Source organism: Phodopus roborovskii, unplaced genomic scaffold (genome assembly GCF_943737965.1).
Source record: "Phodopus roborovskii unplaced genomic scaffold, PHOROB, whole genome shotgun sequence".
NCBI lineage: Eukaryota > Metazoa > Chordata > Mammalia > Rodentia > Cricetidae > Phodopus > Phodopus roborovskii.
This window is the reverse complement of record NW_026126599.1, coordinates 2,470,526-2,486,264: the sequence shown is the minus strand read 5'-3', so window position 1 is coordinate 2,486,264 and position 15,739 is coordinate 2,470,526. Positions and strand designations below refer to the sequence as shown.

The 15,739-nt window shown below is 50.1% G+C and overlaps 1 protein-coding gene across 1 annotated transcript in view; it reads left to right on the top strand.

Moving 5' to 3' along the window:
- The window catches only part of Mad1l1 (mitotic arrest deficient 1 like 1), a 304,513-nt gene extending 290,215 nt beyond the window's left edge, over nt 1-14,298 (top strand). The window contains exon 18 of the mRNA XM_051205386.1: nt 13,739-14,298. Coding sequence (XP_051061343.1) covers nt 13,739-13,897 — 159 coding nt within the window. The 3' untranslated portion in view covers nt 13,898-14,298. The remainder of the gene's footprint in view (nt 1-13,738) is intronic.
- Nucleotides 14,299-15,739: the final 1,441 nt, after the last annotated feature.

Below are 15,739 nucleotides of genomic sequence, written 5' to 3'. Positions count from 1 at the left end.
ACTGGAAGCATACCTCCGCACAGGGCTCCAGCCAGAGGAAGTCAGGAACCCAGGTGGGAAGGGCTACATATGAATCCCGGAATCTATTGCCTCGTCTCTCTCGCTTAATTACTGGCAGGGCAGTTGCCGAGTTGAAATGGAGCCTGAAAAGCCTCAGTGAGTAATTACTGTCAGAAACACAAGATCTACAAAGCTGTACGTTCACAGCTTGGTGATGTTACCAAGTCTAATTTAAAAAAAAAAAAAAAAAAACAAGAAAGAAAATTCCCTTTCATGATCGGCTTTCAGGGCCAGCCAAAGATGAAAACCAAGGCAGTTTGCAGATGATGCTGATACCAAGGGTAAGCGAGAAGTCCACATAGAGATAGGCAGACACACTAGGATGGTCAGGGTCCCTGGAATGTCCTTAGCCAGGAAGCCCCTGTGACTCACAACAGGAGAGTTGAGTTACCTGTCAGAATTGTGCCTAAGGTGAATACTACTACCTTAGGGTACTGGGGACATCCCTTCAAGATCACCCAGCAGGGCAGTGGCTTCCGGTAGCATAGGCACCTTTGAACCTAGACCTGAGCAGCCTCACTCTTCCGGATTCCTCCTTGGGAAGAGATTGCCATGGGCAGCACGTCTCTCAGAATAGCCACAGGGCTGGATGCCCTCACTAGATGGCACGTGCCCATGCAGTGGGAGCTGGATAGAAAGCCATCAGTCCTCGGTGCAGCTAGCCCAGAAGAATCTGAACAAAGGTGGATTCCGTATCGTGAGTCTGAGCTGAGACAGAAAAGCCAAGTCTTGGGGCCAACACCAGCGGGCGCTGTGTGAGAAACTTGAGGCTGTTTTCTGAAAGCAAGTGGCCTGGCGCACTGGGATCCACTCTGCCAATGTGTCAGACTTGAAGTGAGTGAGCTGCAAAGCTGAGGAGAGTGTGTCCTCGCCCTCCAAGTCTGCAGAGATTTACCTCAGAAAGTTGTGCCATTCACAGGGTATTTTTAACCCAGAACCAACAAATCTGCCTTTTAGCCACAGCTGAGGCAGCAGCTTTGAGGGCAGATGGTTGCCCAGCTGCCGTCCATATCCCTGGGCCCACCAGGAGACCTGAGCTACATCTGTCACTTGGGAAGGGCAGCTGCCTTCAGCAAAGCATGCTGGAGCCACCAAGAATACAAGTTCCCACCAAGCACTGGTCCTGAGAGGTCATCACATAGTTCAGAGAAGCCTAGTCTGTGATCCTGGCCACTGCCAACACGAAGTCCAGGCCATGTCCCCAGAGTCCTCTCAGCTCACCTGGCCTCCTTCACTCCTCCATCGCTGTGGGAAAGACCAGCCTCAGCTCTGTTCCTTTCAAGCCAAGTGTGAGATCTCAGACCTCACCCTTACAGTCCAAATAAAAAATACCTCCATGGGCTCATGGTTGAGACACTTAGTTCCCAGATGTCAGTGCTATTTTGGGAGGTTCTGAAAACTTAGGAAGTGGAGCCAAGCTGGAGAAAGCAGGTCACCGGGGATGGGTCCTTGGGGGCGTATTATCCCTGGCTATTTTCTGACCCTCTGTTTCCCATTCTTCATGAGGCCAGCGCCTCCATGCCACCATGCCCTCTCCACCACGAGGCCCTCACCCCTCTGAAACTGCAAGCCAAAGCAAACCTCTGCTCCTTTAAGTCATCCAGTTTGACCAGTCTGGTCACGATGACAGAAAAATAGCTACCATGCTTGCATCCAGCAGTGGTAATGGAAAGAAGGATGGAGTATGGGGCCAACTCACACTGTCAACACCTAGGTCCGCTAGGCCACATGGTTCCCATCACAGACCAGGGGCATTAGACTGGAGGGCCTCTGGCTGCTGGCCATGTATGACCCAGTATGACTGACTGGCTCTGAGCCGAATGTCACATGTAGCAAATGGCAGGTCCCCAGAAAGGAAGCCAGCCATAGGTTTGCCCCAAGATTTTTGTAGTATCTAGTTTCCTCTTTGGCCCACGATTAGCTGTGTAGTGACAGGAGGCAAGCAATGGGCTGGGCAGACGTGCACACCTTGCCAAGTCCCCAGACCTGCAGGAGGCCTGCCCTTCCAGTGTGGACAGTTGGCAGCCAGGCCTTTACAGTTAAACCACTTTATTAGGACACATTTGTGGAGGAACGGATCTTGATTCCAGTGCCTTCCACTATCGCTCTCTCTCAGAGGAAGACATTAGGAATAGTTTTCTCCACTCTTTTAAAGAAACGTATTTGTCCATTATTATTGCATGCGTGTGGTGGGGCCAGCGCTGCACACCATAACTCACATGTAGAAGTCGGTGGGTTTTCTCTTCCTCCCTTTGCATATGTTCCAGGGATTGAAGATGGCTCGCCAGGCCTTCATGGAAAATGCTTTACTCACTGAGCCACCTTGCTAGCCCCGAGAATTTTGTTTTGGGTGATACTGGGTCTTAAACTCACAATCTTGGGCATGAGAGGCAAGTACTTTACCACTGGGCTTTGTCACTAGCTCTTGCCACCTTATTTTTTAGGACAGGGTCTCTGAATGAACCCAGATCTTGGCTAGACACACTGGGTGTAAGCTCTGGAGATCTGCCTGTCTTCCCTGTGCCATCCCCAACTCTGCATAATGGTTCCAGACATTCACCTTCACACCTGACTTCTAGATGTGTTCTGGGAACCAGCACTTTGCCCCTTCTTGTTGGACTTCCCAAAGGCCATGCCACTTGCCTTTCATAGCTCCAGCTCTCCATCCTCCCCAGTACTTCTTCCTACCTCAGGAAGTACTGTGCCAGGTATCCATGTGGAGAATGGAAGACAATCCTGCAGAGATCTTCAGGCTACAGGGTGCATTCTTTGCCTACCAAGCCATCTTACTAGCCTCTTAGCTTACTCTTTACTAGGACTATCTTGGTATGTGTAGAGCACTTCCTGGATACTCTTGAGCTTCATGTACAAAGTGTCAAGCAGGTGTTATATGGTTTTTCTGGCCGGAGGAGCCATAACTGCTATTCTCAAGAGAGACCATGATCCAAACAAGGTCAAGAATAACAGGGAGCCTCTTGGGTCTGCAAGAATCTATCCTGCTCACTCAAGAAAGCCTGTTTCCTGCCTCATTGCAAAAAGGGAGGAACCACCTCCCATGACCAAGATTTTCAGGCGTGCCATCATTCCATGAGATCTATCCTCTCCCCCTTTGCAGCTCCCCCTCCAACTCACCCCATTCTTGGACAACCCCAGGTATCTCCTGTCAGTGTAATTTATAGTCCTTGAGTTTTGTCTAGTCTATCTTCTTCCATTTGACATAATTAATTTGAGATCCATCTATGTTGCCTTAACATCAACAATTTATTCCTCTTGAATACTAAATACTAAATAGTAGTCTGTTGAATGGACATACCACAACTTGCTTACCTATGCACCTGTGATGATGGACATTGAGATGGGTCTATTGCCAATACATTTCACAGGGAGCGTTCACATGTATGGCTTGGAGTTGAATAGTATTACCTCTTAGCTCAATGAATATATGTAGGTGTGGAAGTATGAGATCTTACGTAAAATGTATTCTTTATGTTACAGCCCCCTCAGTTTGTGAAGGTATTACATCTCTATATCCTCACTGGGTCTTTGCCATTTCAGCCATTCCAATGGGAAGGTTCTACCTTGTGTTTCCCAGGTGAGCAGCAATAGAGATCCTCTGCCTGTTGTGTTGGCCATTCTTTGGTTATGTGTCTCTTCACATCTTTGTTTATTTTAAAAATTATTTATTGGTGGAAGTACCGTGCCATGGCCTGTGTGGAGAACAGAGGACAACTTTGTGGAGTATATTCTGTCCTTCCACCAAAGAGTTCCAAAGATCAAACTCAGGTCAAACTTCAGATTGCATGGCAAGTTCTTTACTCACTGAGCTGAGCCATCTTGCTAGCCCCTTGGCTCATTTTTTTTTTTTTTTTAAACTAGGTTATATATTCTCTTGCTGCTCAGTTTTGGGAATCTCTGTATAGTTGGGTATACAACCCTTATCAGCCACAAACTGTGATATGAAGCGGAAGTTTCCTGCAGACCTACCCCCACCTCCCCAATCCCAAATCTTGGCAGCCACTTCCCAAATTACCACATAGAGGCTTATATTAATTGTAAATGCTCAGTCGATAGCTCAGGCTTGTTACTAACTAGCTCCTACATTTTAAATTAACCCATAATCCTTATTTATGCTCTGCCATGTGGCAGTACCTTTATTACCAGGTACATTCCCTCTGCATGTGGCTGGCATCTCATCCCTCCATCTTCCTTCCCCTCATCCTTAATTTGCTTGCCCCACCTATACCTCCTGCCTGGCTACCGGCCTGGCCGATCACTGTTTTATTTAACCAATTTGAGTGACAAATCTTTACAGTGTACAAGAGGATTATTCCACACTAGTGGTATATTCTTCTAGGCCACACAGGTCTTCAGTCACTCTCTGAAAGCATTTGGAGAAGAGTAGTTCTAACTTTGGATGTTTCACCAGCTCTTTGTTCGTGGAGTATGTGTCTGAGTCAGATCTAGGGAGGATTTTTCTCTATGCTTTTCTTCTAGCAGTTCTACTGTGTACATTTTACATGTCTGTGATTCATTAGAGTTGACTTTTGTATCTGATACTAGACATGTTTTGAAGTTCTCTCATACATCTGTGGAGGGCTGGGGGTGTGGCTCAGATGACAGAGTGCTTCTCTAGCCCTGGGTTCCAGCCCAGTGCCACATGAACCAGGTGTGGTGGCCCATGTCTGTAATCCCAGCATTCAGGAAGTGTAGGCAGGAGGATCTGGAATTCATGGCCATCCTTGGCTACATGAAACCCTGCCTCAAAAAGAAAAAATAATGTAGGAGTAGGGCACCTAGCTGCAGGTATAGTGGTACAAGGACTTTGCTTAGGAAACACTGCGTTACCTTTGTACCTTGGCCACGAACCTGAGAGTCCACCTCAGGGAGAGCCACCACCCTGCATTTATGCCTGTTGCTGGTAGGTCCACATGGTCATCCCTACTCTATGATTCAGCCAGTGTTTGTTCCAGCCTTGTTCTTTTTCAGACCATATAGGGATCCCAGGGTTTGTAGATCTTCTGAACTTTAGTCTCAGTTCACATTCTCCAGGAGCAGGAAGGCTGCTTGGGTGTTGACTGGGCATACACCAACTGTGCATACTATCTGGGGATGCCGCATCTTAGCAACGTATCTCCCAGCCCAAGAGGACTTCCTCTGAGCCCCACTGTCTCATTTTCATCCTGCAGCTGTTTCAATCTTTTCTCAATTTTTCCCTAGGTATTTCATGTTTCAATGTTGTTATAAAAAAGTATTGGCTTACACTTTTAATTTCTGTTTGTTGCTAGTACAAAACACCTTAGAGTGCCTGCATAGAGGTGATGAGCGGGCATCTCCATCTTTCTCATCTGAGAGAGCATTCACTCCTGTCCCTCAGGGATAGCTTATATCATGTGCTGCTCACCAGCACCCTTTGTCTGACCCTACTTTGCCAAGATGTTTGGTTTGTTTTTGTGGTTTTTTTTTAAGTGCATGCTGGGAAAGTGGCTCAGTGGATAAGAACACTTGCTGTACAGCCCTAAAGACCCTAGTGGGAGCGCCACAGCCCACATAAAGAAGACAGGCGTAGTGGCACACACTTGTCACCCCAGCATTGAGGAGACAGACAAAGGCAGATCCTGGGGCTTTCTGGCTGGTCAGCCTTATCTACTTGGCAAGTTCCACACCTGTGTGTAACCCTGTCTTGTTGAAGATGGATGGCTCCTGAGGAATGACAACTAAAGTTGTCATCTGGCCTCCACATGTACATGGACACATACACACACACTTAAATGAACACATACATGCACACATGAAATGTATGTTGCATATAGTATATATATATATATGTGTGTGTGTGTATATATATATATATATGCATACACATACACACACACACATATATATATATATATGTATGTATACATTGCATTGAGATGAGTATATACTTTCTTTTTCACAAGTCTCCAATGCCAAGCAGCCTCGTATTCTTGGAGAAACCTGGCTGGATCATTGCTTGGAATGTACAGTATCTTCTGCAGGGTCAAGAGGCAGATACTTGGTCCCAGCCAGGGTCACTCTACCTGGGGGAATCTAGGAGCTTTAGGAGGTGGGGACCTTGCTAGAGGAAGCAGTTCATTAGGTGTGCAGCCTTAGTATATTGTCCTAATTGACCCCAGTATTCCCTTTCTCTGTTTCCCAGATAAAATGGGATGTTCTATTTTGTCACGCCCCCTACCATGATTGACTGAGAAACTGTGAGGAAAATGCATCATCTTTCAGTATTTTTCACAGCTATACAAATGTGACTGACACTGAGGGGGAAGGGGCTGGGGAGATGGCTCAGTTGGCAAACACTTGCCTTGTAAGCATGAAGACCTGAGTTTAGTACCTAGAACCCACATTTTTAAAAGCCCCATGTCGGGATTCAGACTTCTAATCCCCATGCTGGAGAGATGGAGACAGGAGGATCTCTGAGCTCATGCCAGCCAAACTAGCCTAATCATTGGATAACAGGCCAGGGAAAGACCCTGTCTTAAAAACTAAAATCCAAGGTGGACCTCTGACCTCCACATGTTCAAGGGCAGCTACACAAGTGAAACACACTCAATTGGGAGGAAGTCTTTGCACTACACTGGAGGACCTGGGATGTAGCCATGCCTTCTAGGAACTTTTTGTCACCTGAGGGTCCTTGTTTAGTAGTTTTTGCTTTTTCTTTGTGGTGTCTTCAAATTTTGATTTCACAGCAGAGCTGGGTGGAGTTGAGACATAGTTTTGCTAAAATAGTCTATGTGAGCCGCAAGAAGTGGGGCTTGGTGGTAAAGTAACTTCCTAGAATCCTTCCATGGGGCTGAGGTGTGGCTCAGGATGGAATGCTAACTGTTATGCACAAGGTCCTGGGTTTGATCCCCAGAACTACAAAATGGATAAGTGGATGGGTGGGTGGGTGGGTGGATGGATGGATGGATGGATGGATGGATGGATGGATGGATGGTCAATATATAGTCTAGATCAGTTGAGAGCCAGTCTTGTAGGCTTTGTATATCTGAGGATCCTTCAGAGTTGTTATCCCACTATGTGTTGAGTTCTGGGTCACTTCACTTTCTCCTTACTATCAATGTTTTCAGGAAGAAATCTACTGCCATCCTTATCTTTATTCCTCTGTAGAGAAAGCATTTCTTTTCCTGCCGGCTGCTTTGAGATTTTCTTTTCCCTGGAGCTGAGCACATTGGTATGTTTGCAGGCCATTTTCTTCACTTGCATTGTTTGGGGTTTATTAGGCTTCTCAGGTCTTTTGGTTTAGATTGACCCTTACATTGCACAATGTGTGCATGTTTTCCTCAAGCATCTTTCCATCTCCCATGTTGGTCACATGTCACTGGATAACAGGTCACTATCACTGTCTCTGAGGACCAGGATCTGAGTAGGGCACTGATCAAGGTCTCCCATGGCTGCAGTCGCCTGGGGAAGGACAGGTGCAGGCCCTTGCATGAAGCTGTAATCAGTTCCCTGTTGAATTCAGTACACATGGGACTGCTCACTTTGAGCTTCTGAAAGCAGAGGGAGAGAGCCCAGCCACACCCATCAGAGCTGAGTGTGAGGTGAGAGAAACATCCCAGCAGTTGTACCATGCAGATGGCCCAAAGCAGACCCCACTGAAGGATAGGGACTAGCATCGCTGTGTTACCTGGGTGTGGAATGTTGGGGGCTCTTTCACAATTACGAACACACCCTGGCCTCTCCTTTGGGACAGCAGGTGTATGTGGAGCCCTGTCATGTGGCCCGGTTGCCACAGATGGATGGTTTCTCCTGCATCATTTTGAGTATCTTTTCCTACAGCATCTTTGGAATCATTCATCTTTTCAAAGCAGTGTCTGGCCTGTGCTAGTCCCACCCATTGCTCATCATCTTTCTTGGTGCCATGTTCACCTTGGGGTTGGCCAGGCTCTTTCTTGTACTTTTCTGTCTCTGAGTTTTGGGCCATATGGTTTGAAGTGGTGATGAGTTAATGTTACCTGTCAAGACTGTCCAGCAGTCCTCATGTCGTTTCCTTGTGAGCCATGTGTTCCTGAGTGTCCTGTGACCAGCTGACCATCACTTGGCACTGAGCATGCTGCATCTCCCTTGCCTGAATCCCAGATTTCTCTAGATTGCAGTAAACATTGTTAGCTTTGCATTAGACTTGCCTGGGAGTAGTTTGAACCCCGGGGACCTTGGTTTAAGATTTGTGAGGTGGGCCCCAACTGCAGAACTCCTACCCAGCCACTGACATCAGACCCAAGAGCTGCCCTGGGGCTGGGATGAGGGCCAGTTTTCAGCCCTCTGAGCTGGGTTCTCCCCTGCCCTTTGGTTTGTCCTGGTCAGGCTATTTCTTGCACCAGGTGCCAGTCACCCTCCCTCAGAAGAGAGCACTCCTGAAGTGCTCCCCCCATCATCTCTCTGTCCTGCAGCCTCAGGCCACCCATTTCTATTCTTTGACTCCTTAGGTCAGTGACTTGGAAACTGTGTTTCATAGTTTTGAGTTTGTGGCATTTTTTTTCATGTATGTGTATCTGTATGTATGGGTATATGTACATGTGGGGGGTTACATAAATACGTGTGGGGACATCTTCCTCAATGTTCTCCACCATCTTTTCATTTATTTACTTATAGGGTGGGAAACATGCACAGCATTTGTTGGGGCCACAGGTGGAGTCAGTTCTTTGCTTCAACTATGTGAGTGAAGGATCAAACTCATGTCATCAGATTTGGTAGCAAGTCCCTTTACCTGCTAAGCCCTCTGGCCAACTCCCCACCTTATCTTTTGAGGCAGAGTCTCTCAGTGAACCTGGAACTTACTGACTCAGCTAAGCTAGCCAGACCACAGTCCAGGAATCTGCCTCTGCCTGCTGGCTTTAGAAGCATACTGGAGATCTGAATTTAGGTCCTCATGTGTACCATGGGCTCTTTACCCATTCAACCTCTTCCCAGCTTCTTGTCTCATTTAGACCTTTTCACTGGGTAATTAACTATCTATCCCCATTACATTGCCTTGGCTAGGAGCTTTGCATGCCAGTTGAGTCCTCTGAGCTGCTTACCGTTTCCCCAACAAAGGGCTAACAACATCAATCCCTGTTTAATATGTGGACACCAGCTCAAAGATGGAGAGCAATGCATATACCCTGGTCACACAGCAAGTAAGAGTGGCAGCTGGGGTTATGTCTCACCAGTTGATGTCAACACTCTGTGCATGGCAGCTCCAGGAAAAGCCACTCCCAGAGACCGCATGCCCTGTAGGTGGGGGACAAAACAGTGAGAAGCCCAACCCAACTGTTCATCTCCCAGCCCTTCTGACTGGTGAGATGACCAAAGCTTCTGAGCAGAGCCGTTGGGTTGCGCTGTGTCTCAGGGCATGTGCTGAATTCATGTCCTCTGGCCACTACCATTGTCCTCCCTGCCCCCACTTCTTCTCCAGCACATCCTGGGCCCCTGTGACCTCCAAGTCCACAGGAAACCTATGAAGGGCCAGGACCCCCTTGTCTGCCCTGGTGCCTGAGACTCCACAGATAAGACCCATAAGCTCTATCCCTGCCCTGTGCCCTCTGATAGGACCCACAGGCTCTGTCTCTACCCTGTGCCCTCCGTTCCCTCCCGGAGCTGCAGGAGCAGCTGTGGAACTCTGAAACAGAGTGCAAGCCTGGGGGACACAGTGCTCATAAATAGAAAGCAGCTAATAATAATAATTGTGGGTTTGAGAATCATCAGGGGCTGCAGGGCCCAGCCTCACCCCCCCCCCTACACACACAGCTCAAGAGAGAAAGGTCACCCCTTGCCAGGATGGTAAATTCCTTTCACGCTTTGTGATTAGCCCACAATACATTGAACACTTTCCTTGGCACGGTTCAACAGGGACACCAGGCAAGCCATTTGCCATGCAGACAGTTTCTACACTTGGAGCCGCATGAGGGACAGTCATTCTCAGTTCTGTCCTCATCATCCTGACCCAGTGGCTCTCAATTCCTCCTGGGGTTTGGCAACTGAGGGCACAGGAGCAGGATGGGAGCCAGGAGTCATGTTGGAGCACACTGCCACAGCCCTTCCCATGAGCTACCCACCCCAGCCTAGGCCAGAAGACGCTCTGGTGGGGAAAGGAGGTGGTATAAGATGGTTGCATGAGGGGAGTCCCTGGGCTGAACTTCCTGTAAGTTTGCTGTTTCTACCACCCAGATAGCCCAAGCTCAAGAGGTCTACACACTGCACACTCTGACATTGTAGTGACACTGTAATGCCAGCAGAATGGAGGGGACAGACCCAGGTCTAGGTGCTGAGGGGGAAGGAGACTATGGAGGGCACCATGTTCCCTGGGCCTGAGCAGATAGGGACTCACCCAATGTTAGCTCATGGGATGTCCTTAGCATCCCTCTGGCCATCTGCCAAACCACCCCAACATCCTTATCTGGAGCTCCTCCGCTTTACACATGTACTTCTCTTAGGGCAAGTCACATCTGCTGCCCAAAGCTCTTCAGCACTGCAGGCCTCAGGGGTGGACCCTGCCAGAGGTAAAGGTAGAAGTCAAAGTTCAGAGGCTGCCAGCTGTTGGCAGTGGGCCATCTTCATCCCTGCTGGGGTGGGTCCACACACGGTGCTGTTGGCTCATCCCCAGCACACACAGAGAGGGAGCTGGAGGCAGCACATGCACGTAGCCCATAAATATTTCTAACCGCAGCCAGCACGTCTGACTGGGCAATTTGCTTTTTAAAAAATTGCGCTCTAATTTTAAGTGAACAGCCCCTAATTATGGTGATTTGCAGGCACCTGGGGACCGGGTGGCATTTGCACACGGCAGATCAGTGTAGGGACTGATTGGCAGGGTGTTGTTCAACCTGCACATGCTGATAAGCCAGGACCACTTTCCTGGGTGGGTCTGCACACCAGGAGGTGGGCCCACCAATACCAAGGGGTCAGGGGAACCAAGTTGAGAAAGTGGGCAGAAGGACTGGAAGGGGCTACTTGGGCCATACCCAACTTGTGATGCAAACCTCAGACTTGGTTTTGTTTGAGACTTGCAAAGGGGGGATCTTCCAGGACTTGTACTGGCTGCACAGAGGCTCCATGAGCAGATAGCCAATGGGACTGGAGTGGGTTTCATGTGGCCTCTTCAGCTCTCGCCTATTTATCAGGAACAGGAGAACAGTGCTGGCAGCTGAGACGGGTCTCTTTCAAATAAAGAATGAGTGTGGTGGCCTGTCATCTGAGCTACTTGGGATACAGAGGAGGAGGACCACAGTTCAAGGCCAGCCTGGGCAACTTAATGAGACCCTGTCTCAAAATAAAACAATATTAACAAGAGGCCTAGGGCATGGCTCAATGGTAGAGCACCTGCCTAGAATCCCCTAGTAAGGAGCTAGGGTGTGGAGCACCATCCTAAAATTCTCTAGTGAAAAGATTGGAGGTTGTGGGGGTTGGGGCTTGCCTTTAACCTGTTTAAGGCCCTAGGTTCTATCCCTAATAACACACACACACACACACACACACACACACACACACAAATACCTGGGGATTGGGGGCAGGAGAGGCATGACACTCAGAAGATTCTGCTGAGGAGACCCACACCATGGGGTCCTGGGACAGGAAAGAACCCTGGAGGCTCTCCTCACACCCTGGTCCTACCCCCACCCAGCCAGCTCCGCCTGCTCCTTCCCTAGCAGCCGCCTCAGAGTCAGCCCCTCTGACATTTCGGGAAAAACATTGCGAGTCGAGAGCAGAAGGGAGAAATGAAAGGATTTTCTCGAGAAAAGGTCAGAGTGGTTTCTCTTATTTTTGTTTAAAGATGGTTTGTGTTGAACTATGACAAGGCTAAATGTATTAAGGGCCACGGGAACAGGTTGGGGGTCGGCCCACGCAAGAAAACAGGAGGAAAACCCAGGTAACAAGCAAGTCAGAAGACAGCTCGGGGAGTCAGTGAGACAGAACCTCACATGCCCTGATGCCCCACCGGGGTGTGGGTGGAGGGGGTGGGGGCATAGGCAGCTGCATCTCCCCAGGTCTCCTCGTGCTCGTGCTAGGGAGTCAGTGGCAGTCATGGGCTGCCAGGACCCATGGGAGCAGACTGGCCATCTGTGTGGCTCCCATGAGCAGAGGCACCTGCAGAGCTGCTGGCAGGAAGGGTCCTTTCAAAACAAACTCGTCCCTGCCTGGCTTCAGGGTGACCATGCATGCAGGTTTACATTAGCACGTCCATTGTGCATTCATTGGCTCAGACTAATCCACAGAGAAACACTATCCCTGGAGCAGGCACTCCCTACCCCTCTCACCCTGGCCCACACCAGTCTGCCTCTGCCATATTTGTCTTGTATGAATGCCTCATGTCAATGGCATCACTATGTTCAAAGTTGACACTGAGCTATCATGTATCATGCCTTGTCACTTTTCATGGCTGAATGTGTGTGTGTGTGTGTGTGTGTGTGTGTGTGCGCGCGCGCGCGTGTATACATACAAATCATGTCACTGTGGACATTGCATGTGCATCTTGGTGTGGACACATGTATTTAGTTGTCCTGAAGGCACAATGGAAGGGTACCAATGGATCACAGTCGTGCTGAGGAATTGCCAGGCTTTTCCATACTAGCTGAGCTTCCTGTCAGTGATGCACAGGTCTTTTGATGTCTCCTCCAGCGCCGCCTATCCTAATGGGCTCTGGCCTGACTGATCCCCCTGATCACCCCCCTGCTTCTTCTTTGGAGGGTCATCCAGTCTGACCTTTGCCCAGCTCCCAGCCGGGCCCTCTTTCTGTGGCTGAGTGAGGAGGACTCTGGGTTTGCCAGACACCAGTACTACATCAGACCTAAGGATTGGGAGCAATCCAGAGTAGGTTGTGACCACTTCTTGCCTGCAGGGCAGAAGCAGGCCAGTGCCTGTCTAGCCCAGGCTACTCATGCAGTGACAGGATTTCAGCCTTGCAAGCAGGGATTTTTCTCCCCTAACCAAGCGGGTCTTCTACATCTTTGGCCACTGCAGAATGCCTGGGCCAGTTGGCAGGGGAGGCCACAGGATAAATGACAGCTGGGAAAATCAGGATAGCAAGGAGGCTTGGGGCCTCTGTCGGCTTCTCCCAGCCTAGCCTGCATGGTGGGAGGGCAACTTGGCCAAACAGCCGAGTAAACTAGCCATGCCCCAGGAGGCTGAACAGTGTACCTCTGCAGCTCTGATGATCATCTCTGCAAGCTCCACCCCCACCTCCCCATCACAGCCATCACAGAGCCACTGTGCCCTCCCTTCAGTAATAAGTGACATAAGAAAACAGGGCAAGAACCAGCCTGAGCTCCAGAGTCCACCTTTCCAGGACCAAACCTCCACCGGCCAATACTCAGCATCCTAGCTTCACAGTCTGGAAGATGCTTGGGGCTTGCTTTGCCTGCCCAGGTCAGGCATGTGACAGCTGAAGAGCTGGTGACTGGAATGGAGGCCCCCAAGAATCCAGATCCTATTGAGGCAAGACTGCCTGCTGTGAGTCTCAGCTCCCTCTGCGGATGACATTGTACTTTGCCTCAATGGGCAGCGGGCAGAAGCAGGCCAGTGCCTGTCTAGCCCAGGCTACTCATGCAGTGACAGGAGTACAGTCTTCCCGGTCCCTCACCCCCTCCACTGGGGAGCATGTGAAGACAGAGGGCAGACACCTGCCCAACAATCAGCGCTGATATCTGTCTCTTTTCTCCTCCTGCAGGCCACAGGACCCTCGGGCTCCAAGATGCAGCTGCTAGAGACAGAGTTCTCCCGTTCAGTGCCTGAGCTCATTGAGCTGCACTTGCTACAGCAGGATAGCATTCCTGCCTTCCTCAGCGCCCTCACCATAGAGCTGTTCAGCCGCCAGACCTCCATCTAGCCTCCATCTGCACACAGGCATCCTCACTCTACAGCCACTGAACCGTGGCCTAGCCTATACCCCACATTGTCCCCAGACCCCTTCGCCACCCATAGCTGCATCATGCCACAAACACTAGCCTAACCCTCTGCTCAAGCAGTCACTCAGTCTCATGTCCCTAGCCAGCAGGAACAGCTGCTAGGGATGACCAAGCCAGATCACAGTCCACTGCTCTCCTCTCTTGCTCCAAGAACTGGGCCTCTCCTCCTCTTCCCCCTGGCCTAATGCCCCTCCATGCATTGTCCTAAGGTTCCCACACTAGCCCCCCCCAGTCCCATATGCTGGTTACTTGAGACCACTTTGGTGGCCAGGCTAGGCCTGAGGCTGCAGTCTTACCATAATGAAATAAAGTGTTATCTTTATCATTTTCCCCATGTCTGTGTCCAAGGCACCAAGCTACCTCGATGCTCAGACCCCACCACATTGCCTGCCATGCTTAGACACCTGGGCAGGCCTGACCACACCACCTGCCATACTCCACTGGATACGTAGGTGTGGCCTAAGAGGTAGATGGAGTCAGGGAAGCAATTGTGTCCCATCCCTCCAGAGCCTGGGTATCTACTTACTGCCTTGGTTACTCCACTTACCTCTCTCCTGCCCTCCCTTGCCAACTCCCCCTGCAAGAGCCCCCACCAGGTCCTGGCATCTGCACCACAGCAAGTGTCCTGATGAAGAGGTTTCCTGAGCAGGGGTGGGGAGGACAGGGTCTGAGTTGGGGATGTGGCTGGACTAGCCTGAAAGACACGGACCCTGATGATGTGTTCCTCATGCATTGGCGCCCTGTCACCCCAGTATGTCAGACCTTCTTCGCATGTCCGCAAGAGAAAAGAAATAAGACAGCTTGCTGGGAGTGCCCAGGCTTGTCTAGGAGCCCAGGGCCAGAGAAAACTCTACTTCTGGCTGCCCCTGGCTTTCACCAGCTCCTCGGTGGGCACCCACTGATAAATAGGTCTTAAGCTGCTAATGACTCACTTTAAGGGATTAGTGCCATGGTGGCAAGTATCACAGCCGGGAGGTAACAGGATTTGCTGTGTCCCAGCCTCCAGCTCCCCTACCAGGGGACCCCCCCCCCTATCTCCACGACCTCCTATTGCACTCATTTGGTGTGACCAGTGCTGGCCCACGGCTGAGTTCTTTATTACCTTGTCTTTAGGCCTGGTGAAAGGTCCTCTGGGTAGTACAAGCTGTGAGCTTCTCTCTAGCTCCTGGCCTACCCCAGGGACCAGTTAGCCAGCCAGCAGGGCTGTTGAGAGGCAGACATGAAAGTATTGGGGCAGCATCAAAATCAACCTACCTAGAGACCCCAGACAGCAGGTGCAGGCTGTTCCTACCTGAACTTCCCAGCTCACAGCTGTCTCATGTCAGGCTGATCCCCATCTGATCACACCCTTTGAGCTGGGTGGCATCAGGCTGTAGGGCCAGGTTTAGGAAGAAGGGTTCTTGTTCCAGTCACCTGTGGCTCTGGACTCAAACCCAGCCCTCCCAGCTGCCTCCTGCTTCAGTGTCCCAGCATCCCTGGCCAAGTCCTGGTTGTCTTCATCCTCAGACGGGCTAGGAAGGGAGCTCCCGATTGAGAGTGCAAACATGCATACCATGCATGCAGTGCACAATTACACATGTAGAGTGTGCACCCCATGTAATGTATGTGGCATGTGCTTGCACATGAGAACATGTGAGTCATAACTGCATGTGTGCATGTATTCCCTAGAGTGTCTTGGGCACGGACTCAGTGTGCATGAGCCTATGTAGGTGCTTACACACACACACACTCACACACACACACACACACACACACAGGCACGT